Raw genomic sequence first — 26,921 nt, forward strand, 5'->3', positions numbered from 1 at the left:
TTACAGCCATGAGTGTCCACCATATTTATCTAGGTCAGCTCAAACATATCAAGTTACTTCTGCTCATTAAAGGGACATGTCCTTTCTTGTCTGCAATTGGTCAACTGTGATGTCGTCATTTAAGTATGAGGCTTTCTGATTGGACACTTCCACTAAACTGATCTCTGATTGGTTAAAGACGACGCGGGCCCCTTTAATGCCAAATAAATCTCTTCTGAGATAATTATGGGAGTTGCCATGTCTCCTGCGGTCCTGACTGACGACACAGCGGGTCCACACCGTCACTATGTCCACGGCTGACCTGTCCCCGACCCTGGACATCCTCCGGTCTGTGTACCAGCACGTGCAGACTCTGGAGCAGTTCACGGACAGCATCGTGTTCAGAGAGGGACACAGAGCTCAGCTCACCGAGCACACAGACACCAACCGCTTCAAGTCCTTCGTCAGAGGAGTGTTCGTGTGTTTCGACAAGGAGCTCCAGCAGGTGCCGAGCTGCAACCAGGTACTGTTAGCCTTTTATTAAAAACTTTATTCAACAGTACAGTGCACAAAAAGGTATTAAACAAACACAGCAACACATGAGAGCTGAAACACACTGCAATGGCAGATGAACAAATAATAGACAAACTAAATTTAAAAAAAAAAAAAAAGAAGCAATTCATTTCACATCAGGGGTTTCATGAAATAATTTTTTTTGTCGTATTCTAAAAATGTTTTACTTTTTGTTGTTCATAAGATCAAAACAGTTTCACATTAAGTTAAATTCAATCAAAAAAAGCTTGAAAGAGGGCTGTGAACCTGAGAACTTAAGTTTATGTATAAAGAATTTCCCTAATAAAATAAAGAAGTTAACAAGTCAACCTCTCTTCCCTCCACCCCTCTCTTTAAGCCTCGCACTCCTCCTCTCCTCCCCTGCGCTCTCTACACAGCACAGCTCCAACCTGCATGTCATTTTTATTTAAATTCATTTTCAGAGATGCAACGTTGGAGACATTAACTTTATTTGATGTTGGGTTGTGGTTTAAATGACACGAGGAAGTGAGAAAGCATTTCAGCGTTTGTCTCTTCTCACATCGGGCAGCTGGTGAAGCTGAATCTGGAGGGAGACGGTGTGTTTTTACACCAGACTAGTTAACTTACTGTTAACGACAACACTGTGTCACTTGGAACATATCAGGATTTAATGATGAAACCTAAATGACAGACACTTCCTGTAAAAGCTCATTTTCATTCTGATGTATTTTATATTTCTACAGATCTGCACTCTGCCTGAGCTGCTGGCCTTCGTTCTCAACAGTCTGAAGAGAAAAAGAAAAAGAAACATCCTGGCACACGGCTACAGTTTTCTGTCGCTGGCTCAGGAGGAGCGGGACGCAGACCACTTCAAGTTCCAAGGAGATATCACTCAAAGCGCCGCCTACATCCACGGCAGCGACCTGTGGAAGAAAGTCACCATACGCCTCGGCACAGATATCACACGCTACCTGTTGGAGAGCTGCTCTGTGTTTGTGGCGGTCCCTCCTTCATGTGTTTTCCAGGTGTGCGGCGCCCCCGTCTATGACAGGGTGTCCATGACTACTGCCCCCACTGGGTTTTGTCTCCAGTCTCGTGCGAGGACGCTTAAGGGTGCTCAGGCTGGGAGGAATCGAGGCGCAGTGACTGTGAGAAGGAAACACAAGGTTGAGAATGAGAAGAGGAACAGAAGGGTGAAGAAAAGACAGAGACAAGCTGACGAGAAGGACGAGGAGGAGGTTATGACTTGTCCAGGAAAGAGGAGGCGGGTCGGACAGCATGAACCCACACAGGAAGTCCAGGTGTGCAGTGAATCAGTGGGGGAGGGGCAGCCCACGTCTGTGGAACCGTCACTGACTCTGAAGACTTTGGAAAATGGTGCCACTGTTTCCAAACAGCCTGCTGAAATGCAAACGACCACCCTTCCCTTGGAGGGAGGACCCAGCTGGAGATCAGGGATGTTCCCTCCTTTGCCTCCATCACAGTGTTTCATCCGCACACTGGGGTTCCTGTATGGAGGAAGAGGCATGCGCGGCTTCCTCCTCAACAGGAAGAAGAAGACTCCTGATGGATGCAGAAGGCTGCAGGGACCAGATCTGGTGCGAATAGTCTTCTTTGAGGGGCTGGCGTATCTAAACGGGCTGGAGAGGAAACCAAAGAAACTCCCGCGGCGCTTTTTTACCATGGTCCCTGTGTTCAGCCGGCTGCTGCGGCAGCACAGGAGGTGTCCCTACAGCAGGATACTGCAGAGGATGTGCCCAGTGGTGGAGGACAGAAACACACAACAGGAGGACCTGAGCTCCCTCCTGCCTCGACACTGTGCACCTCACCGGGTCTACCTGTTCGTCAGGGAGTGCCTCACTGCTGTGATCCCTCCGGAGCTGTGGGGCTCCGACCACAACCGCCTTCATTTCTTTTCTCGGGTCAGAGGCTTCCTGCGCAGTGGCAAGTTTGAGAGGCTCTCATTGGCTGAGCTGATGTGGAAGATGAAGGTGAATGACTGTGATTGGCTGAAGATCAGTAAAACAGGTAAGTGGCCCAAATGGCCTATTTGCGGGGGAGTGGAGTGAGAAGACCAACTACAGAAAGCTACTCTCATCATCTCAGTAACTATTTGACTTTGATAAGTTGTTTAAGTTAGCTTAAAGGTCCAGTGTGTAGGATTTAGTGACATCTAGTGGTGAGGCTGCAGAACTGAAACGTCTACCATGTGCTGAGCGCATAAAGCCCCGTCTCCACCAAACCCTTTCAGTCCAGTACCTTTGGAACCAACAGTAACCCTTCAGACATGGTACCTAGACCCTCGGCCCGTCTTAAATGTTGGTGGTGGTGTTGTCACTCACTGCTCTGTCCAGCACTCTCTCCACAGCTCTCTCTACTCATCGTTCCTTTTGACTGGGGCGTCTTCTGGTCTGATTGCTGGTTATTTGATTGGCCATTGGCGTGTAGCTGGTTTGCATTTGTCCAAAATTTGATTTTGTTTCAGTTTTTCAACACATGCCGGTGCGTTTTTTTTTTCTGGTCGTCTCACCGCCGTGGTCTTGATGCACTACCCACATTCAAATAAACGGGAAGACTGATCTCTGATCTGGTGTGAATTCAGTTTTAAGCTAACCTCTCTCGTCCTCAGGCAGGTTCCCGCCCAGTGAGCTCTCATATCGGACGCAGATCCTGGGTCAGTTCCTGGCTTGGCTTCTGGACGGTTACGTCGTAAGCCTGGTTCGAGCCTGTTTCTATGTCACTGAGAGCGTCGGCCAGAAGAATGCCGTCCGGTTCTACAGACAGGAAGTGTGGGCAAAACTGCAGGACTTGGCCTTCAGGTACGAACACACACACCTGGTTCACACTCCTGCAGCCATGAGACACAAGCTCACAAAGCGTTTCTGTGGTTCAGAGGTCACCTCTCCAAGGGGCAGATGGAGGAGTTGACTCCAGCTCAGGTGACGTCCCTCCCCAAGACCACCGTCATCTCCCGCCTTCGCTTCATTCCCAAGACTGATGGCATGCGGCCAATCACACGAGTCGTAGGAGCAGACGCCAAAACAAGGGTACGTTTTGATAACGACATTAAAGTTCTTCCTTACAATCCATGAGTTGTGTGTTTTTACATGCTGTGAACACGTGAATTTTTTTAGGGGCATTTTCTTTCCCCTGCAGGTCTACAGAGGGCGTGTGCGGGACCTGCTGGACATGCTGCGGGCCTGTGTGCGCTCCACTCCATCCCTGCTGGGCTCCACAGTGTGGGGCATGACAGATATCCACAGGGTGCTGCGCTCTCGAGCTCCAGCTCAGAAGGACAAACCGCAACCTCTTTACTTCGTCAAGGTTGGTTTTTGTCTGCGGGTCTGTTAATTGTACTGAGTTTTCAGTCTTTTGTTAAACGCTGTTTGTGTGTCTTTGTGTGTGTTTAAGGTGGATGTGAGCGGAGCCTATGAGAGTCTGCCTCATGATAAACTCATTGAGGTGATTGGCCACGCTCTGTCACCTGTCCAGGACGAACTCTTCACCATCCGCCACTACGCCAAGATCTGGGCCGACTCCCACGAGGGCCTGAAGAAGTCCTTTGTTCGACAGGTACTTTCATACACACACATGCTGTATATGCTCGTGTGTGTGTGTGTGTATATTCTGATGATGTTCGTTAACACAGGCAGATTTCCTGGAGGACAACATGGGGTCCACCAACATGAAAGGGTTTGTGACGTCACTGCAGAGAAGAGGAAAAGTTCATCACGCCATTCTGGTGGAGCAGGTGAGAGTGACGTCCTCAGATGTTTTTTTAGAGGAGAGTGTTTGTTCCTTCTTTTATTCTGAAAGTCTCTTTCTTTCAGCACTTCTCCTCAGATCTTCACGGCAGAGAGGCGCTGCAGTTCTTCACCCAGATGCTAACTGGCAGCGTTGTTCAGTTTGGGAAGAAGTAAGAGTTACAAACATTAAACAGACCACACACACTCATTTTGCCCTGTTGTAGCTACAGTCAGATTCTGGCTGTGTGTTTCAGAACGTACCGTCAGTGCCGAGGGATTCCTCAGGGTTCGGTGGTGTCTAGCCTGCTCTGCTGTCTCTGCTACGGTCACATGGAGAACGTCCTGTTCAAAGACATCACTGAAAAGAAAAGGTAATATCACACCTGCAGCAGCAGGGGGCGCTCTGTCTTCACTGGCGCTCATCTCTACTCATCTCTCCGTTATTTTCCTCCCTGTGTGTCCTGTAGATGTTTGATGAGACTGGTGGACGACTTCCTGCTGATCACTCCAGACTTACAGGAAGCACAGAGCTTTCTCAGGTACGACACACGTCAGGTTTTCACACACGCTGCTGTTCATGTGACACGAGGGCTGTCAGCAGCGTGTTTCCTTTTAGTTTAAACATCTGTTGGACTAAATGAAGTTCATAATAAATACAGCCGCAAGCAGCGACTCTGGAGCTCTGGTGTCAGGAAGCTTATTTCCTTTGGTCGTCTCAGAGCTTCAGGGACTGCAAACACTCCGTCCTCTCTAGTTTGTAGCTCAGATCCTGGAACAGATAATAAACCCTGTGCATGAGGAAGGCCACAAAGAGCCTGAAAGCTGATCAATAAGATCATAAAATCACTCCTCAAACGTGCTGGGAGTCTGTGTCAGGAGGCTGAAACAGAAGTGATGTGGCCACACTGAATACTTCTGCTTCACAGCCCGGCAGCTGTCGGCCATCAACAGGTTAAGACGAGGCTGCAGTAATCAGAGAGTGCAGTGATGTAAGGACATAAAATGGACTCATATTTGAAACAGAGAAAGCCATCACACACAAGTGGCTACAGACAAGCCGCCCTCCAAATGACGACTGGATTGTAGTTATTAACAGAATTCACTGTGGGGAGAAAATCACCTTTTCTTTAAGACTGCGACTCGATCAATATATAAAATATTGGAAAATTTTATTTTCTCATTGACCTGAAAACACCAATAAAAGTAGTGTTCTAAAAAGTATTTTTGAAATATTTAATATAATTTAATATACATCATAATTACAAAGTTTTCTGTTGTTGTTTTCTTTTTTAAATAAATTAATATAGCTATCAGATAAAGATAAAACATTCAGAGAGGGTATTAGTGGTATAATAAATGCAAATAAAATTAAAAAGGATATTTAGACGCTTGAGTAAACTGTTATTGGGAAAAAATGTTGGGCAGAAAGAAATAAACAAATTAATTAATTAAAATAAAATGGGAAAAAATATGAATCTGAAATACTCAGAGCAGCCCGTCTGGCACCAACAACCATGCCACGTTCAAAGTCACTTAAATCACCTTTCTTCATCATTCTGATGCTCCGTTTGAACTTCAGCAGCTCGTCTTCATCATGTCTACATGACTAAATGTTAATGAGCTGCTGCCACCTGATTGGCTGTTGAACAGGTGTACCTAATAAAGTGGCCTGTTAGTGTATGTACAGGTAATAGTTGAGTAGCTCAACATAAACTTTGAGGGAAGTCGTGTATTAATTCAATCATTCATGACCAGTTAAAGTCAGATGCTATTGATTCATGTTTAATCCAGGATGTCTGACAATTATTAAACTTCTTTTGTTCCAATCATAAAATAATCAATAAGTTTTTCCATCACAAAAAAGTCATGTATTACATCACTCCAGTCCTCAACCGAGGGTGCGTCTGTTGACATCTACTGTCTCGTGAGAGCTTTCGTACTCGCTATCAGTAAAATGTTAAACATTTATATTTTTAAAAATCCCTCAGCATCGTCTGGTGTTAGACTCAGGTTCAACATCACATATTGAATTTTATATCTCACAGTTGATGATTACACGTGTGTGTGTGTGTGTGTGTGTATGTGTGTGTATGTGTGTGTGTGTGTGTGTGTGTGTAGGATCCTGCTGGCGGGCGTACCACAGTATGGTCTGGTGGTCAACCCGCAGAAGGTGGCGGTCAACTTTCAGATGTTAGGAAGTGTCGGATCTTGTCCTGGGATTCGTGTGCTGCCCCCCCGCTGCCTCTTCCCCTGGTGTGGGCTGCTGCTGGACACACACACTCTGGACGCCTACAAAGACTATTCCAGGTGAGGCCTCTCGTCAGCTGCAGTTAGACGGTGTAATTATTGTCTAAAGTAGCTTCACTGTGTTGGTGATGAGGCTTTAGGCTGTCTGTATGGTTTCCTGTCAGCTGAGTGAGACCCGCTGCCCTCTGCTGAACTTTGTACTCATAAATGTTCTTGGGGACAGTCAGGCATGGATGAGCCACATGTGCATTATTTAGTTCTCTGTAGTTGTTGTAGTTAAGTCCTTTTAATGTTTGCTTTTCCCCCCATTTCTGGCAGCTACGCAGGTCTGTCTCTGCGCTACAGCCTCACACTGGGGTCGTTCCACTCAGCTGGGCAGCAAATGAGGCGGAAACTGATGGCTATCCTCAGACTCAAGTGCCACGCCCTGTTCTTGGACCTGAAGGTCAGGAGAGTAACGCTTCCTGCGTTAGGAATGAAATGAAATAGAAGTTTGTCTTGTAAACTCCAGTTCAGACCAAAGATTCACGACGAGACGAAACCATTTTAGAACGTTGCAGAGAAAAGTGTCAGCGCTGTGAACTGGCCGGTCTGAGCTGGACTCAAGCCGGCTGATGGTGTCACCTGACACTCAGCTGGTCAAATGGCCAGCGGCTGGTTTTAAAGCACGTCACCTGTTTCAACAGCCAATCAGCTTGTAGTGAAGCTCGCTGGTCAAGTCAAAATGGCCGCAGACGGCGTGTTGGCTTGCTGCAGCAGGTGCTCCGTCCCCACAGAGCCCTCTGTTTCTGTCCTCACGGTGTGCCGGTGTCAGACGGTGGGTCGCTGCTGCTGCTGCTGCTATAGCTGTGACCAGAGGCATTATGTCTCGGGTTGTCTGTCCACAATCGTACGTACGTACGTCTGTCCAACCCATCCTTGTGAAAACTATCTCAAGAACACTTTGAGGGAATTTCTTCAAATTTGGCACAAACGTCCACTTAGACTGAAGAATAAACTGATTAGAGTGTTGTGGTCGAAGGTCAGTGTGACCTCACAAAACATGTTTTTGGCCATAACTGAATAATTCATCCACTAATTCTGACCAAACTTGACACAAATGTCTAACAGATTCAAATAATGAAGGTCAAAAGGTCAAAGGTCAGCTTGACTGTGACATCATCATGTTTTAACGTCATATCTCAGGAACAGAAGGGGAGACATTTGGTCAGATACTGAATTGGTGACTCTAATCTTGAAACTGTGCTGATTGTATAGATCTTCTGTGTGTGAAGCATCCATGTTTTCACTGACATGGATGGAGACTGTCAGAGACACTGGACTGGTGGGCGGAGTCATACAACCACAGGGTGGACTGGTGGGCGGAGTCATACAGCCACAGGGTGGACTGGTGGGCGGAGTCATACAGCCACAGGGTGGACTGGTGGGCGGAGTCATACAACCACAGGGTGGACTGGTGGGCAGAGTCATACAGCCACAGGGTGGACTGGTGGGCGGAGTCATACAACCACAGAGTGGACTGGTGGGCGGAGTCATACAACCACAGGATGGGCTGGTGGGCGGGGTCATACAACCACAGAGTGGACTGGTGGGCGGAGTCATACAACCACAGGATGGGCTGGTGGGCGGGGTCATACAACCACAGGGTGGACTGGTGGGCGGAGTCATACAACCACAGAGTGGACTGGTGGGCGGAGTCATACAACCACAGAGTGGACTGGTGGGCGGAGTCATACAACCACAGAGTGGACTGGTGGGCGGAGTCATACAACCACAGGATGGGCTGGTGGGCGGGGTCATACAACCACAGAGTGGACTGGTGGGCGGAGTCATACAACCACAGGATGGGCTGGTGGGCGGGGTCATACAACCACAGGGTGGACTGGTGGGCGGAGTCATACAACCACAGGGTGGACTGGTGGGCGGAGTCATACAACCACAGAGTGGACTGGTGGGCGGAGTCATACAACCACAGGATGGGCTGGTGGGCGGAGTCATACAACCACAGGGTGGACTGGTGGGCGGGGTCATACAACACAGGGTGGACTGGTGGGCGGGGTCATACAACCACAGGATGGACTGGTGGGCGGAGTCATACAGCCACAGGGTGGACTGGTGGGCGGAGTCATACAGCCACAGGGTGGACTGGTGGGCGGAGTCATACAACCACAGGGTGGACTGGTGGGCGGGGTCATACAACCACAGGGTGGACTGGTGGGCGGAGTCATACAACCACAGGGTGGACTGGTGGGCGGAGTCATACAACCACAGGATGGGCTGGTGGGCGGGGTCATACAACCACTGGGTGGACTGGTGGGCGGAGTCATACAACCACAGAGTGGACTGGTGGGCGGAGTCATACAACCACAGGATGGGCTGGTGGGCGGGGTCATACAACCACTGGGTGGACTGGTGGGTGGAGTCATACAACCACAGGGTGGACTGGTGGGCGGAGTCATACAACCACAGGATGGGCTGGTGGGCGGGGTCATACAACCACAGGGTGGACTGGTGGGCAGAGTCATACAACCACAGGGTGGACTGGTGGGCAGAGTCATACGACCACAGGATGGGCTGGTGGGCGGAGTCATACAACCACAGGGTGGACTGGTGGGCAGAGTCATACAACCACAGAGTGGACTGGTGGGCGGAGTCATACGACCACAGGGTGGACTGGTGGGCGGAGTCATACGACCACAGGATGGACTGGTGGGCGGAGTCATACAACCACAGGGTGGACTGGTGGGCAGAGTCATACGACCACAGGATGCTGATACCAGTTTTAACTTTTTCAGACTAATTCTCTTGAGGCGGTCTACAAGAACATCTACAAGCTGGTGCTGCTTCATGCACGCAGGTAAAGACAGTGATGTTGCTTTTACCTCTTTTTGCCCAAGACTGAAGTGCAGTCTTAATCATGTACTTAGATTTGTTACTGTTGTCACATGATATGCTGAGATTCCATTGTCCTGTATTCAGATTGAATAAATTAATTGACCTATGGATAAGTCCCGCCCTCAAACGCAATGAGCCAATCACAGTGTGTATAGCCATCCCCATACACTGGGACATTCTCTGCCTGGACGTCCATTGAAATGCATTACAGAAAGTCAGTTTGTTGGGTTTTATGAGCTTTTTCTGAGATTTGAAGTTTAAAAATGGTCAAACGGTGTGCATGGGGTACATGCAACTCTGACACAAGGTATCCTGAGAGGCTGGGCGACCAGGTGTATTTTTACACTTTAAACCACATCTCAAGCGAGAAAAGTGTCTCCTTTGGATAAAGTTGTGTGGTAACGTTAGACCACAACATCAACTCAACGTGAATAAGATTAACAATGATGTCTACATCTGTTCTAAGGTAAGTCAACATTGTGTTTGAGGCAACATATTGTCACTTTGCTGGAAAGAAATATAAAGTTATCTTTAACATCTCTAGCTAACGTTAGCTAAAGTTAGCCTAACGTTAGCTCCTAGCTGCGTTGTTCATCATGTCACCTTGTTTGCTGGGAGTTCATTAGCCTATTTTGTTCTAGTTTTGTACTTTGGTGATGGTACATCATTGTTAGCTGTTGTCCAAAGGGCTCTAGTTAAGCTAACGTTAACTTCTGGAGCTTAGCTTCATTAACTTATCTGTAATGGCAGAGATAACAAAGGTTGGCAAACGTTATGCTGAATGATTCAGTGTAAATACTGTAGCACCAAACTAACGGAGAGACACTCTTGGTAAAGATGGTAAAAAGGCCGTTATCCTTTTCTCATATTCTGAGCCAAAAACCTTAACTTCAGTGGCACTTTAACTTGTTGTCTTTGATGGTGACGGCAACCAGATGCGGTTCACAAGCGTACACTGTGACCTGTAAATGTTGGCTTGTAATTTAAGCTTTTCATCGACCTTCTCAACAATAAAATGATGAATATATCCCTCCAATGCGTAGTTTAGGCCCTTTTGGTTACTTCTCAATGACATCTGATCATTATGTCCCCAAAAATCATCAGTTGCCTCCTGTGAAATGCCGTGTACTGTGACACCTGCCATAGCGCCGCTCACTGAATGTTGATAGTTTGTCCGAGTGAGTGGAGGGGGCGTGGCTTAGCCATAGGTCAGTTGGTCTGCACATGATTTGTTTCCATCACCCGCCTGAAGCATAAACAGTTAACAAATCTTTACACATTCCTGACCCCCCCCCCCTTTATGTGCTCAGTGGCTGTAGCTTAATAAATGGGTCTGTAAAAGTTAAACATCCATTAAGATGAGCTCAGTGAGGGTTATTAATCAATAACTGCACCGAGCTGAGGACTAATTGTCCTGTCTGTTAACTCAGTGTAAACATCTGACGGGGGGCAGGGCGTCTTTTGTGTTCTCTTTTGTCTCATGTTTTTATCTCCTCTTTGTTTTTAGGTTCCACGTGTGTGTCCAGAGTTTGCCCTTTGGTCAAACGGTTGCTAAGAACCCCATGTTCTTCCTGCAGATGATTCTAGATATGGCCGAATATGCCAATCAGCTCATCAGGCTCAGCAACAAAGGCAACAGTTGCCCTTCATACATCTGGGAAATAACAATTTGAGCAATATCGAGTTCAAACTTGATTCTCATCTTTTAATCTCTTCCCTCTGTGCAGGACAGATTTTAGGCAGTAAGGCTCAGAGCGGCGTCGTGCAGCACGAAGCAGTGGAGCTGCTCTTCTGTCTGTCCTTCCTGCTGGTGATGTCACAACATCGTCCGCTCTACAAGGATCTGCTCCCACACCTGCACAAACGTAGGTATCTTCAGGAAACACATGCACACTAACTACCCTGTGGCAGCACACGATGACAAGCACTGTTGTTATCACATATTCTTCCAATTAATATATTAATAACGTTTATATTGACCCTTTAAGGGATGATGTCATGATGACATCATTTCAATAACAGCAGGTAAAACACGACTCCACCACAGGGCTGTGCTGTGCATCATGAACAATGCACGTGATCCTACAAACATGACAACAACTCACCAAATAAAAGTTAAAGTCCCCATGAAGTAAGAAATAAATTTTGCCAGTTTTAATCCTGTGTCCATGTTACTGATCATTTCTATCTTGCTAGCTGCCAAATATATGTCAAAACAAGTATGAGTAAAGTATTTCTACATAAAGATCCACGTCCTCTGTCTTCCTGTAAAACAGTTTAAAACTCATCCTGCATTCAGTGGTGTTCACAAAAGTTCATCCAATCAAACAAGACTTTCGGAGAATTGTTCACCACATCGATCATATAATACACACTTCACCGTCTGTGGGTTGTGGTAGTGATCAGAGCGATATGGAGAGAGACAGGAAGATATGTGTGTTTGGATATCAGTGGGCAAAACCTTTGTTTTCATTCACAAAATAATGTGACCAGTGAGGGTTAACTCATTCATCTCCTCCTGTTGGAGGTGTGTGAGGAGACAACAGTCTGCTGTCGCTCTGTACACACTAAACTCTAAGCCCGCCCACTTTTTAGCGGTCCAATCAAAGGCAAAATGCTTAAATATTCTGTTTTCATGGGGGGCATGTCACAACACAGATGCTAAACACGCTCTGACTTTAACAAGTGATATTTACTCTCTGGGTGTTTCACGTCCCGACTCACCTCCATTCAAACACACACTCGCACGGTAACTGCCTCATGGTAACTCAGATATTTTCACCTGTACCTGGAAACAATCAGAAAATTTGAGGATTTTAAAATCATTTAAAAACACAGGAAGTTACAACATAAAATAAGGATGGAATGTTTAAGATCCTGCACTGTTTCTAGGTAAACAATCAGGTTTAATCTAATTTGCAAATATGTACACTAGATGAACCTCATTCCCCCAAGCACAACCTCCGTCACCATGGTGTTAATTTCCGCCGCTACGCAGACGACACACAGGTCTACATGTCCCTTCCTCCCACCTCCCTCACCACCTGCCTTGAGCACAACAGGAGTTGGATGAGCAGGAACTTTCTTAAACTCAACAGCAGCAAAACAGAGCCCCTGCTCATCAGTTCCAAAAACACCCTGTCCAAAATCCAAAGCACCCACGTCCCTCACATCATCACTGATCACTTCCCTGTACCTTCATCCAGCCACGTCAAGAGCCTCGGTGTCATTCTGGGCAGCACTCTTTCATTTGAACCACACATAAAACCTTTTTTCTTCCACCTCCACAACATTTCCAGACTCTGTCCATCACTGTCCCAGTCCAGCACTAAAGTCTTGGTCCACACATTTGTCACATTTGTCACTGACTATTGTAATGCAGTTCTCTCTGGCCTTCTCACCAAACTCATCAACAGGATTCAAATCATTTAAAACTCTGCTGCCTGAATCATTACAGCACCAAATCATCCGACCACATCACCCCCATTCTCATCCAACTACACTGGGTCTCTGTTCAGTATGGGATTGATTACAAAAACCTTCTGCTCACTTTCAAAGCCCTCCACAGCCCAGCCCCCACCTCTCTGACCTCCTCCAGGAGTACACCCCTCCCGCTCCCTGGTCCCTTCCACTGCTGGTCTCCTGACCATCCCCACCTCATGCCTCAGCACCATGGGTGCTTTCAGCTGCACTGCCCCAGGCTCTGAACTCTGCCTCCACACATTCAACATTCCGACAGCATAACATCCCCAAATCCCATCTCAAAACCCGCCTGTTCAAACTGGCTCATGCACTTTGACACTGACTGCAGACTCTGCCAAATGAGTGCTGTAATTACTGCAAGTGTGTTTGTTTAGTACCAGGAAATGATTAACTTGCAGGAAAGTAGAGCCTCGGTTCTCTGGTGAAAAGACTCCATAAATTAACAGTATGAAAACAATCATCATTGTAACTTTCCAAAAAGACCAACCCCTTTAAAAGTGGACTTTGTGTTCGGTGCACCCAATGAATCCAGACATCTCACACAACTCAGTTTATTACCACCTTTAATTTGATTTTACGATTTGAAATACTTCAGGTGGACGAATTTTATTGTTCACTATCAAAATGGTTAAAAAAATCAACCCTCTGCTGTCGTCCTGTTGACAGGAAAGCGCAGTCTGGAGAGGCGTCTGGGGGATCTGAGACTGGCCAGAGTCCGACAGGCCGCTAAACCCAGGACCCCCGAGGACTTCTTGGCCATCCAGATGTAGACTTTGAGCTCGTACAGATTACAGTCCCCACCTCAACCATGAAACCTCAGCAGCTGTAAGGTAGACAAGAGCACTTAGTCCTGCTTCTTTCAAATGTTCATGTACAAAAACTCAGTGCTAAACTTTACCTGCAGTGATTCAGATTTATCTGATTGTCAGTGTGCCAAAAATGGCATCCATTATATAGCATTCGGAAAGAAGAAAACAGTCTTTAGTCATCTGATATAAAACACTTAAGTGATAAAGCTCAGTCATAAACACACCCTATAAATGAACAACCACCAGATTAGTAAAGATGGATAACTGAATCATCCAGCTACTGTTGCAGACCCCGCCCCCTCGCACAGCTGTTTGTCTCTCTGGACTTTGATTTATACTTTGTGGTAGTTTTCCATAAAGAAGACTTGACGTCACCTGGAGGATCGTTCAGATCTCTGCAGTGATGGTTTGTGACATGGTTGTGTGTTTCAGTGTGATGTGTTTGATCATCTCCAAAGAGTAGAATTTCTCTGTGAAATTAATCCAGTTTCAGGTTCTGTGAAACGCTGATAAATGTAAACAACATAAATCAGTAGTAAAGTCAGTGTGACTGATTATATGTCAGAGGTCCTTTTCTGTGCAGTAACGTTGTTTCTTGCAAACATTTTTAAGCTCTCTGGTTCTTGTGTTGCGGTGTTTCAGCCTCAAAGCTGTCGTTGTAGTAGGGAGTTAGGTCGGCGTGAGCAGACGACTTCTTGATTCCACAGCAGATGAGTCTGTAGAGAGCCACCAGAGGGATGGAAATCACAGGTACTACAGAGAGGAGGATGATGATGGCAAACACCCAGTCTGGGTGGGACTTGGTTTCAGTTTTTGGGAACAGTTCCTGCAGACAAAGACAACCCAGTGTAAAATATAATGTACAGAATATTGTAAAAGGATTTCATTTAAAAAATAAAGTTGAACAATACTTTGACATTTTGTGAAATCAGCAGATTCTCTTTATTTTCTCAGCACTGTCATCTTTTTTCAGGTTTCTGTGAGGAGCGGGTATATGTGGCCGCCTGGAGAAAATGCGTCACGCCCAGCGTCTCTTTTCAGGGCGCTCTGCCTCTTTTGTTACGGAGGTGAAAGAAGGCTGTTTTGGTGATGTGGCTGACATGACACAGGAGGGAGAGGGTGGGGTCCAAGACAAGTTCGAGGTTGCAGACTTGCAGATGATAGAGCCATCAGTGTTGAGTGTGAAATCCTGAGTGGGGTGGGTAATGCGGAATTTATACTTCTGTGTCAAATTGGCGCCGTACCCTACACCATAGCCTGACGTGCACCTCCCCAGTAATGTAACTCCACAGTGTCACAGTGACGCAGCCCTCCTGTCTGTCTCTGTAAGCTGAAACCATTTCCCTCAGTGGAAACAAAGCTTTGATTTACTTTAATTTCACAGATAAGAAACAATAAATTGTGAAGACAATAAAGCCTCCACTAAAATAGCATTTTAAGTCTTGTGTGTGATTTATCCTGGCTTCATATGAGCAGAGGAAATCTCTGCTAGCTGCTAGGCTAATTTATACAATGTAAAATGCCATAGGCTTGTGCTAATAACGTTAGCATGTTGTATTTGTGGGGAAAATGTGTCCAGATAAAGACAAGTGTTTGTCTGTGAATGATGTGAGTTATAGTGAAGCTGATTTGTGTTTGAAACTGTCTCTATTAAGCCATGTTTAATGTGTGTTTAATGTGTGTTTTGAATCAACTAAACTTTACAGCACTTCACAGAAACCTCCAGCACCAACTAGTGTTTTGGAGGTGTAACTGCAGAGTGACACAGACACACCACCACACAAGTATAAATGCTCACAATGGTGTAGGCGATGTGCCGCATGCGTTACAATCCCTCGAAAGGGAGTCTGGGCTAATGATAAAGATTTGTGACCCACTGCAGTTGAGTTTCAGAACATTTTTTGCAACCATGTTTTAATATCTGTCAGGCAGTTGGTGACAGTGACGTGAGCAGTGCAGTCATGGTCTTGGAGGAGAGGTAGAGTTGTGTATCTTCTGCGTAACAGTGAAACTGGAGGTCATGGAGACGGAGGATCTGTCCAAGTCGGAGCATGCAGAGGATGAAAAGAAGGGGACCAAGCACAGAACCTTGGAGGACACCGTGGGTGACAGGAACTATAGATGAACTGCAGTTGTTGACAGAGATGAATTGCTGTCTTGATGTCTGAGAGGTGAGGGCAGTGCCAGTGATGCCAATGGTGGATTTGAGGCATGTGATGAGTGTGGGATGATTCATGGAGTCAAAAGCAGTGCTGAGGTCAAGAAGGATGAGGATGGTGATGAAACAAGAGTCGGACGATGACAGAAGGTTGTTAGTGACTTTAATCAGGGCCGTCTCAGTGCTGTGTTTAAAGCAGAAGCCAGACTGTTCACCAGCCAGTCTCTAACTTTTGTATGTTGTTTGGTGCCATGCAGGTAGTGTACAGGTGGTTATAAAACAAATGTTCCTCTGAGGCTGAAAACTCTAACGAGGTCGATGAGAGTGAAGTCAAACAGTGAATTTGTGGGCATTAAAACCAAAACTGAGGTGAGCTAAAAGATGCTCAAACACTGTAGAGTGTAGGGTAATGGTGATAATTCTGTTCTACAGAATGTATATGTCTCTGTGTCAGTGCCTTCGACTTGCTTACATAGTCTGGGTTCCATGCAGGATAGGTGGGGTGTTTCTGTGCCTGGACGACCACGTAGGAAACCAACACCACCAGGAGCATCAAAGGACTGATGACCATCCAGCACGCCTTCCAGAAGATGTTGGGCCTCTTCCCAGTCATGAAGTAGATATCGTCACTGAAACTGTCAGAGGATAAAGGGACCAGAAAGAAATGTTTCATGTATATGAATCTCATGAGACTGCAGAGTATCACAGAAGAGGAGAAATCAGTACTTTTTCATTCCATGGACATAAATGACTCCAATGATCTCAAACAATGCGACGATAAGCAGAGGTACTGAGCCCACGTAGCTGTTGAAGATCTCCATCCAGTAGTTCCCCGACCCCAGGGTGAAGATGAGGCCTATGAAGAAGGAGATCAGGCAGATGACCGCTGTGGGAGGGAAAAAAAAAGGTTGTCAGAGAGGGGATTAGAAAAATATTTGAAATGAAGGAATGTATGATATGATATTATGGCATTATCTGCAGAGAGGGACACTGGGCTTTATTATTTCCTGTGTGTCAAGAATCATAGAAGAGGAGAACACTGTTCTGAACAGTGAACTAAATATTTGACAAAAGTGATTTATGATCAAAAAGGAGTGAACTTTGGTAGAACAATGTTGGAATGAAGGAATGTAAGATATGATGGTCTGATATTTTCAGAGGCCTCAAAGTCCGTCACACCTGGATTTATGTGAGGAGGCTGAAAGTGTCTGGAGGTTAAGATTGTAAGAGATAAATAGTCTGGACAGAGAGTTACACAGTGTTCTTTTAACTCCTTAAAGGTTGCGTGATTATACTAGGGCTGTCCTGAATACCATTTTTAACATTTGGACCTTTGGCAGAATTTATAACGACTCCGGGACACTCTTACAGCCTTTATAGACTGAGCTGAGTAGTGATGCACGGGTCGACCTGTAACTCGCGGGACCCGCAAATGGACCTGCGGGTCGGGCAGCAGTGATCGTCTGTTAAATCAGTCTGTAAATGATATTTTGACATTATTGGCTGTTACTGTCATGGCATCCGAAGGTACTGATGCGTTGAGCAGGTGACAGTCCGCGGTCGTTTTCAAAACACACTTGTGTCACGCACTCCAAAAGAAACTTGTTGAAACTTTAAACAATAATTTATTGTACAAAACGGGGGAAAAAACGTTGACAAAAACGGTTCCATAATTCATATTAAATTCAAAAGATAACGAAGAAACAGCTACAAGTTAGAGGGAATAGTGATAAAGTGGTAAAACTTGGCATTGATCCACAGCCTCAGACGGATGCGCTCAAGCCTGCCGTGCGCACAAGCTCCGTTGGTAGGCGATACTATATTTTCACATTTTTAACAATGCAATTTAAAAGTTTTGATTTTTATTGATAACCTACATTTACCAACAACAAAAAGACTACATTTAGCACCAAAAAAATATGTAAAAAAACAAACGAATATCGAACACCAAATTTTCATAACGAATACCTACCCATAGAAATGAATATTCGAATATCCGAATATTTGGGTACAGCCCTAGATTATACATAGTATATAACATACATATATGACTCTGTATGATGTCTCTGCTCTGACGTCAGGTTTGTGTTGTATTAAACCTATAATCAAGCAAGGTCAACTCAAGTTTGTTCTATTATTCATCAAAGATTTCAGAAAAGCTTCAGCTGATTTGCAGGTACCTGTTACGAGCTCATCAGGGATCCACTCAGGCACCAGTTTGAGGTCCCTAATGGGATTGAGGACTCCCTCTAGGTTGCCAAACATGGAGGAGAGGCCCAGGCTGAGGAGCATGATGAAGAACAGTATGGCCCATACCTGCGAGCCTGGCATCTCGATCACTGCTTCGCTAAACACAATGAAAGCCAGGCCGGTACCTGAGGCGCTCTGTGGGAGGAAGATGAGAGAGAGGCCAGAGAGTAATCAGGAACTGACTGTACATGTTTGACCTGCACATGATGTTCTGTACTACAGGGAGAGAAAGGCAGGGTGAGAGCAGAAAACATTCAGGATATAAGTGAGCGATTGAGTGTTTTCAAAGATACGATACCTGGTCGAGGAATGTCTGCAGGTCACAGGGCCTCAGGTCCAATTTGGCCAGCTCACCTGGAGATGTTTGATTTAGATACTCAATCCAGTGATTGTAGTTCTCCACTGTGATGTTCTGGTCTGAGAACTCAAAGTGGTTGGTCACAGCCAAGATGTTTCTGCAGACGGGATAAAAAATCAGCCTCACTGGTTTCATAAAGGAAAATAAAAGCTTTAGAATTTTATGGAATAATGTGTGCATACGTACTCCTCCATACAGGAGTTGTAGGCAGTGTTTGCTTTAAATCCCAGGATGGAGAAGATGGAAATGGAGCCGTAAAGAGACGTGGCACTGTTTATTATTCCTACGATAAGAGCGTCCGTCTCACAGTTATTTCTGATGAAGACAGAAGCAGAAACACAGCTCTGTAAGTCATCAGCTACATCATACTTTTTTTACTGAGGGAGTTTAAGGAGTATTTCACAGTTGGACATGCTGTCTCTGCCTGTCCTGCACCGAGTCAGGCATCTACGGGTACGACTGAGGGGGCAGGATTTGTCAGAAAAGAACATTGTCTAGTGTCCTGCACCAGGTCGGGTACCTGCTGGTAACCTGCAAAAAGCTGCTGTATAACAGGTTTGAATATGTATATACATAAATTCACGGGTAAAAATGAACTACACACAGGCGGGCAGTGGGTGAGAACAAAAAATCTATTTTTTTATTTTTCAGAATAAAACATTAATCACCATTGTGCTCACATTACATTACCCAGAAGGAGCTTTTATTGGTCTGATATTTCACAGTGCATTTTGGTAGTTGAGCAGTTTGTAGTGCAGTGTCAATATGTGGAGCCCCCATATTGATTGATTAAATAAGATAGGCTGGCCTCAAAAAAAGAAAAGAAAAACAGCTGGATTCAATTCAATTCAAAACACTTTATTTGTCCCCGAGCGGCAATTAAAAGGCACATAGAGTAGCACAACAGCACATACAGACAATTGACAAGACAACATAGACAATTAAAAGGATGCTACATGATATGCATTAAAGTGCTGGAAGTGCTTAAGTCCATGAAAAATGCTATAAGTCAGGATTGTGTCTTCAGAAAACACTATCAGGCCTTAATCCTGACAGCCATACATCCAGCTGCAGGTGAGCCTCTACTGTGCGAATGACGGACCCCACAGCGCCATCGTCTGCCCCGTCTAAAGAACTATGAGCTGAGGAACTGGAGCCAGGCCCGGAGGCATGGGAGGACTCCTCCACATTAAAGAGAGTGCCTGCTACTGAGACAACATCTTCCTCCAAAATCAATTCACCTACAGGTGGATTGGGTGCACCAGCATCCTCTGAGCCGACACCAAAATGGACGGACAGGAGGGGAGACTTCGTCTGTGGCGGCTCAGTGGTTAGCAGATCCATGCTGGAGAGCATGGGCAGTGACTTGTGACATCAGAAACCAATTAAACAAAAGCGGTCCTTCAGTGTCGGCATGATACGCAGCTGGTTGCCGTTGTAGTTTAACAGTGCCCAGTGGCATCAGGAGGAAACGCAGCAGGACAAGAACAAAAGTTAAGGCAGTGAAAGTCCAACTGGGGCGGGCGGGCGGGGTGGTGGATGTGGTCCACATACAGCGTCCCATCCTGAGATGGCCATTGGCAGTGTACAGTTTGACCAAACGTCAACATGTGACGAGGTCGTAGTGAGAATGTGTTGAGCTGGGAGACTGCTTGTCAGATCAACCATCAATGTTTGGGATGAGTAGGTTAGGCTAGTTTCACCTGCTCCAACACAGGGAGGCCATCAGTACCCATCACAACTTCCACCTCTACCAGCCTGCACGGTGTGAGGCATGAAACCTCTGAGAGGCTCAAGCAAGGGCACTCTGATAACTGTTCTTATAAATTAATGTTTATAGGATGAATTGGTTCTTATTATGCTGGTGACGACTGAGGATAAAGTGTCCACCAGTCCAGGGTGAAGAGCCGAATGGTGAACCTACCTCTCCTCCCCTGGAGAGGAGCAGCTTGTTGCAGCCTTTCGAGGGCGAGTAATTTGGATGGTGCGATCACAAGGCTACAAGTGACGAGCTCTGAATAATCGTAGATAGCTTAATGCCACCACAGTGGGTAACCTGCATAAGCAAGAAGATGAAACCAGCAGTTATACCTTAGCCGGGGTCATCCGAGGTCACACATGACTTTGCTATAGATACTCGAGCTGCTCGAGTTCAAGACTAAAAGACATTCAGTGTTAAAATGCTGCCTCTGGTGGTCAGGAAGGGTGAAATAAAACTTACTTCTCAGCGTTGTAGCTGGAGAAAGCTATGAGACCTCCAAACGCCAGAGACAGAGAGAAGAAGATCTGAGTGGCAGCGTCCAGCCACACCTGAGGGTTCTTCAGAATCTCCCACTGCAGCCAGCAGAAACACATCGGGTCATTGTGTCAGGAAATAACATCTCATATCAGCTGTAGCAGCAACAAACTCACATCAGGAGTGAAGAGGTACACCAGTCCGTCAGTAGCTCCGGGCAGAGTGAGGCCACGGATCAGAAAGATGGTCAGCACCAGGTAGGGAAATGTGGACGTCACATACACAGCCTGAAATATGCAAACACACCATACAGCCATCATTAACTCTGTCTGTCTGTCTGTCTGTCTGTCTGCAGCTCACTGTCACTGTCAGCAGTGATGTCTCCAGGTAAACGGACCTTTCCCATGGACTCGATGCCTTTGATGAAGCAGATGTAGACCACTAACCAGGCGCTGGCCAGACAGATGACCAGCCACCACTGCAGGGAGCCACTGATCTCGATGTCTGGTGTGACGTTCAGGGTCTCACGGTACCAGAAGTAGTTCACTGGAGTGCTCTTCACACACTCGTCATTATAACCTGTGTGTATGCAGACACAAGAGACAAACATGAGAGCTATAAAACTCTACAATGACCGAAACTTACTGGTGTTAATTTTGGGTTATAATGCAGAGTGACGTTTCAAGCCTATGACTCTTGCTCAAAATTTTGATAGCCTACATGACAGAAAGTCGCCATCTTAAATATCCATAGTGCCTGAGTCAGTCATGTGACATGCCACACCTGGTACCCATATTCATAATGAAAATACAAACTATCAGCAGAGCACTGGGGGCTGTGATGCCTTAACGAAAATATGTTGCATCTAAAAATGAAATAGATTTAATATCTTTGTATGATGACTGAAAACAAACGATTTGTGCCCTTTACCTGTCGTTCACTCTTCTATCTGTCACCATGCAAAGCATGCTGTTTTTATCTCATGTCACACAGCAGGATCCCTTTGAGCCATAAAACAATAAAAAATCTACTTTCACCTGAAATGTCACGCAGAGCATGACAGTTAAAATTCCTTTTACATTTTGCAACTTTGCTGTAATTAAACGAATTTCTCAACCAAGTTTGACACATAAGAATTTTACATACAGTGTTAAACAGAACAGAATATGTTCAAAACAGGATTAAAATGAAATATTTTAATAAAATCTTCAACACAAACCACTGCACACTGAACTGAATCACTGCGATTTTATTAAGAATTTCGAACATGTCAGAGCACCTGGAGGAAACCCACGCTGACACAGAGAGAACATGTCAGAGCACCTGGAGGAAACCCACGCTGACACAGGGAGAACATGTCGGAGCACCTGGAGGAAACCCACGCTGACACTGGGAGAACATGTCAGAGCACCTGGAGGAAACCCACGCTGACACGGGGAGAACATGTCGGAGCACCTGGAGGAAACCCACGCTGACACAGGGAGAACATGTCAGAGCACCTGGAGGAAACCCACGCTGACACGGGGAGAACATGCTGACACAGAGAGAACATGTCGGCGCACCTGGAGGAAACCCACACTGACACAGGGAGAACATGTCAGAGCACCTGGAGGAAACCCACACTGACACGGGGAGAACATGTCGGAACACCTGGAGGAAACCCACGCTGACACAGGGAGAACATGTCAGAGCACCTGGAGGAAACCCACACTGACACAGGGAGAACATGTCAGAACACCTGGAGGAAACCCACGCTGACACAGGAAGCACATGTCAGAGCACCTGGAGGAAACCCACGCTGACACGGGGAGAACATGTCGGAGCACCTGGAGGAAACCCACGCTGACACAGGGAGAACATGTCAGAGCACCTGGAGGAAACCCACGTTGACACAGGGAGAACATGTCAGAGCACCTGGAGGAAACCCACGCTGACACAGGGAGAACATGCTGACACAGAGAGAACATGTCGGCGCACCTGGAGGAAACCCACGCTGACACTGGGAGAACATGTCAGAGCACCTGGAGGAAACCCACGCTGACACAGGGAGAACATGCTGACACAGAGAGAACATGTCAGAGCACCTGGAGGAAACCCACGCTGACACGGGGAGAATATGTCAGAGCACCTGGAGGAAACCCACGCTGACACAGGGAGAATATGTCGGAGCACCTGGAGGAAACCCACGCTGACACAGGGAGAACATGCTGACACAGTGAGAACATGTCAGAGCACCTGGAGGAAACCCACGCTGACACGGGGAGAATATGTCTGAGCACCTGGAGGAAACCCACGCTGACACAGGGAGAACATGTCAGAGCACCTGGAGGAAACCCACGCTGACACAGGGAGAACATGTCAGAGCACCTGGAGGAAACCCACTCTGACACTGGGAGAACATGTCAGAGCACCTGGAGGAAACCCACGCTGACACAGGGAGAACATGTCAGAGCACCTGGAGGAAACCCACGCTGACACGGGGAAAACAAGTCAGAGCACCTGGAGGAAACCCACGTTGACACGGGGAGAACATGTCAGAGCACCTGGAGGAAACCCACGCTGACACGGAGAGAACATGTCAGAGCACCTGGAGGAAACCTACACTGACACGGGGAGAATATGTCAGAGCACCTGGAGGAAACCCACGCTGACACAGGGAGAATATGTCAGAACACCTGGAGGAAACCCACACTGACACGGGGAGAACATGTCAGAGCACCTGGAGGAAACCCACGCTGACACGGGGAGAACATGTCAGAGCACCTGGAGGAAACCCACACTGACACAGAGAGAACATGTTGGAGCACCTGGAGGAAACCCACGCTGACACAGGGAGAACATGTCAGAGCACCTGGAGGAAACCCACGCTGACACAGAGAGAACATGTTGGAGCACCTGGAGGAAACCCACGCTGACACAGGGAGAACATGTCAGAGCACCTGGAGGAAACCCACGCTGACACAGGGAGAACATGCTGACACAGAGAGAACATGTCGGAGCACCTGGAGGAAACCCACGCTGACACGGGGAGAATATGTCAGAGCACCTGGAGGAAACCCACGCTGACACAGGGAGAATATGTCAGAACACCTGGAGGAAACCCACGCTGACACGGGGAGAACATGTCAGAGCACCTGGAGGAAACCCACGCTGACACGGGGAGAACATGTCAGAGCACCTGGAGGAAACCCATGCTGACACAGAGAGAACATGTCGGAGCACCTGGAGGAAACCCACACTGACACGGGGAGAACATGTCAGAGCACCTGGAGGAAACCCACGCTGACACGGGGAGAACATGTCAGAGCACCTGGAGGAAACCCACGCTGACACAGGGAGAACATGTCAGAGCAACTGGAAGAAAACAACACTGACACGAGGAGAACATGTCAGAGCACCTGGAGGAAACCCACGCTGACACGGGGAGAACATGTCAGAGCACCTGGAGGAAACCCACGCTGACACGGGCAGAACATGTCAGAGCACCTGGAGGAAACCCACGCTGACACAGGGAGAACATGTCAGAGCACCTGGAGGAAACCCACGCTGACACGGGGAGAATATGTCGGAGCACCTGGAGGAAACCCACGCTGACACAGGGAGAATATGTCAGAACACCTGGAGGAAACCCACACTGACACGGGGAGAACATGTCAGAGCACCTGGAGGAAACCCACGCTGACACAGGGAGAACATGTCAGAGCACCTGGAGGAAACCCACGCTGACACAGGGAGAACAAGTCAGAGCACCTGGAGGAAACCCACGCTGACACGGGGAGAACAAGTCAGAGCACCTGGAGGAAACCCACGCTGACACAGGGAGAACAAGTCAGAGCACCTGGAGGAAACCCACGCTGACACGGGGAGAACAAGTCAGAGCACCTGGAGGAAACCCACGCTGACACAGGGAGGACATGCAAACTCTGCACATGTATATTTGTTGTTGATAAATTTGGGAATTTGTTGAAATAATATAGGAGTTAAAAGAAATGTAAGAGAGGCGTAGAGACATATAAGTTTTAATTCTATCGACTCCTTTTCAGACACTGTTATCTTGGTCCTCCTGTCCTCTGTTGCTGATGTGATTCACTGCCTGCAGGTACAAACAGTACGGTCGTGGCATACCACGTACAATGTGGTGTTGTAGCAGGGTTCAAATCACCGTCTGCTGAATGGTGCCGAGGTCAGGAGGATCTCTTTGAGCCATAAAACAATAAAAATCCAGTTTCCCTATTAAATCTGATCTGACATGCCACGTAGAGCCTCAGAGTTAAAGGTCCTCTTGCATCTTACAGCTTGACTGTAACCATACTAATTGCTCAAACCAGAGTTGATTCAATTTTCATCTCCTGTTAGTCAACACGTCTTTAATTACTGTCACTGTGATGCATGTCTCAGGTGCAGACAGGACGACTGGTGGTTCTTATTACCTGTCAGGTTGTCATTCAGCGGACACTGGCTCCACGGCAGAGGGTTCTGGAAAGAGTGAAAGAAGTACCAGAGCACCCAGGCCAGCAGGGTGTTGTAGAAAATGCTCACCAGCAGTGACACCCACATGGAGGCGATGCCTTCACAGGAAATAGATGATAAACATGTTCAATACCACAGATATTGATGAATATGACAGATAATAAATGTCACTAATAATTCTTGGCCACCCACCGACTCCACCCAGCAGCGGTGAGATGGTGTTCCAGACGCCGATGCTTCCCAGGCGGAGCCTCTGTCCTATAGCCAGCTCCAGGTAGAGCAGGGGGAGACCCTCGAACACCAGCGCTATCAGGTAGGGGATGAGGAACGCACCTGGAGACATGAATTTAATGTTAACCTCACAGAGTTTCATTATCAACAGACTCTGCGGAGATAATGTTTGAACCATGTTAATAAAACAAATGATACCTACATTTTATCACCTGCATTAAGCTATGATAAGAAAGACTTCAGGCTGAATGAGTTTAAACTGGAGTACATGTAGAGCACAAACACACAGGCTGGTGTTAATGTTGTCTGACAGCATCACATAATCTCAGCTCACCTCCTCCGTAGATTTGGCACAGGTAGGGAAAACGCCACACGTTTCCAACTCCCACTGCAAAGCCGATACATGTCAGCAGGTACTGAGTCTTGTTGTCCCATTTGGGTCTCTCCTTCACCCCACAGTCTGTTGGTCTGCCCATAGCCGGCTGGGAAAAAGCTAATCACAGTTAAAGAGCTGTCAGAGGGATGCAGCTCTACTAATCTTCAGTGGGCTGTCCTTTAATGTCCTATCAGGTGCAGCACAGGAGATTATATATTTAATGGGTTTTATGAAGAAATCAGGCCAAAAGGGAGCGGCTGAAAACATAAGGTGTCCTGATTTAATGGTTAAACTCTCCAGCTGTGTGAAATGTGTGTGTGCTGGGACTCAGATTAATGGATAACCTGAGGAGATCTCTCCATATCACAGTGACTTACAGCTACACCCAGGAAGCTGGAGTTATAGACAGGGCCGTACGCAGGGTTCAGGAATACAGAGCCTGAGTTCTGGGGGGGCTTCGGGGACATGGTCCCCTGAAAATGTTTTATTTCCCTGATCTAAATATGTGCATTTTAAGATGTTTGGAGAGCAATACCTGGAAAACAAAAGCTTTAAAATGTCAGGGGGATGCAGCATGAATGATCTGGGTTTTTTTTAAAAAGTAGAAGTAAAAATACTTTGTTACAGTTCTTAAGTATTCTTTGGGAGTATCTGTACTCAGAGGTGGGGAACTGGAGTCACGTACTTGACCCCCGTCTGACTCAAGTCACAGATTTTTGGGCTTGAGACTTGCTTGTTTAACACTGATGAAAGACTCGACGTGACTTTGACTTGGAATTCATGACTTGAAAGGACTCTTGTCATTTCCACCGTGCAGTCCGGTCCGGCACGATTTAGTTCAGTACACATTGTTTCTGTCTCCACAGTGAAAGTTGTGGATGGTCCCAACAGAAGCGTTCCTTAGCGTCCCCATGTTTGGTCCCCCCTCTGTTGGGGTACCTAGCACACAGATCTGGTACTAAAAGGTGGAGCTGTGAACACTGCAGTCTGATTGGTCAGTAGAGGACGCTCACTCTGGTTTTATGTAACCTCTGTTCATACATCAGTAAACTACAACTATAAAATGAAAGAGAAAAAAATAACTTCATTCACTGGGCCAACTGCCGGCAACTTTTAAGGTGGAACGTTAACTTGTAATGTTACTCAATG

General features: G+C 46.7%; 2 protein-coding genes across 6 annotated transcripts; one reads left to right on the forward strand and one right to left on the reverse strand.

The window, feature by feature from the left end:
• Positions 1-190: 190 nt before the first annotated feature.
• Positions 191-13,685, forward strand: tert (telomerase reverse transcriptase). 4 transcript variants are annotated; one of them, XR_007451461.1, is made up of 16 exons: positions 191-502; positions 1,257-2,541; positions 3,143-3,332; positions 3,407-3,560; positions 3,670-3,837; positions 3,925-4,086; positions 4,163-4,264; positions 4,344-4,429; positions 4,514-4,630; positions 4,727-4,798; positions 6,378-6,566; positions 6,825-6,951; positions 9,302-9,363; positions 10,909-11,033; positions 11,134-11,266; positions 13,551-13,685. XR_007451461.1 is itself a non-coding variant. In XM_049602014.1 (16 exons), the coding sequence occupies exons 1-16, from the start codon at positions 287-289 to the stop codon at positions 13,652-13,654; spliced, it is 3,297 nt and encodes a 1,098-aa protein (XP_049457971.1). In that variant the 5' UTR covers positions 191-286; the 3' UTR covers positions 13,655-13,685. The 4 variants fall into 4 exon arrangements, 1 of the variants encoding a protein (XP_049457971.1); XM_049602014.1 differs by having other exon boundaries at positions 11,129-11,266; XR_007451462.1 differs by lacking the exons at positions 9,302-9,363; positions 13,551-13,685 and having other exon boundaries at positions 11,129-11,265.
• Positions 13,431-26,065, reverse strand: LOC125904550 (sodium-dependent neutral amino acid transporter B(0)AT3-like). 2 transcript variants are annotated; one of them, XR_007451464.1, is made up of 13 exons: positions 25,731-26,065; positions 25,358-25,498; positions 25,126-25,263; positions 21,093-21,274; positions 20,872-20,982; positions 20,681-20,793; positions 18,646-18,774; positions 18,400-18,556; positions 18,032-18,236; positions 16,578-16,737; positions 16,324-16,486; positions 14,069-14,519; positions 13,431-13,707 (listed from the first exon to the last, which is right to left on the reverse strand). XR_007451464.1 is itself a non-coding variant. In XM_049602027.1 (12 exons), the coding sequence occupies exons 1-12, from the start codon at positions 25,870-25,872 to the stop codon at positions 14,301-14,303; spliced, it is 1,860 nt and encodes a 619-aa protein (XP_049457984.1). In that variant the 5' UTR covers positions 25,873-26,065; the 3' UTR covers positions 13,431-14,300. The 2 variants fall into 2 exon arrangements, 1 of the variants encoding a protein (XP_049457984.1); XM_049602027.1 differs by having other exon boundaries at positions 13,431-14,519.
• Between the last annotated feature and the right edge of the window lie 856 nt (positions 26,066-26,921).

Source organism: Epinephelus fuscoguttatus, linkage group LG17, assembly GCF_011397635.1.
Source record: "Epinephelus fuscoguttatus linkage group LG17, E.fuscoguttatus.final_Chr_v1".
In the NCBI taxonomy this organism is placed as follows: Eukaryota; Metazoa; Chordata; class Actinopteri; order Perciformes; family Serranidae; genus Epinephelus; species Epinephelus fuscoguttatus.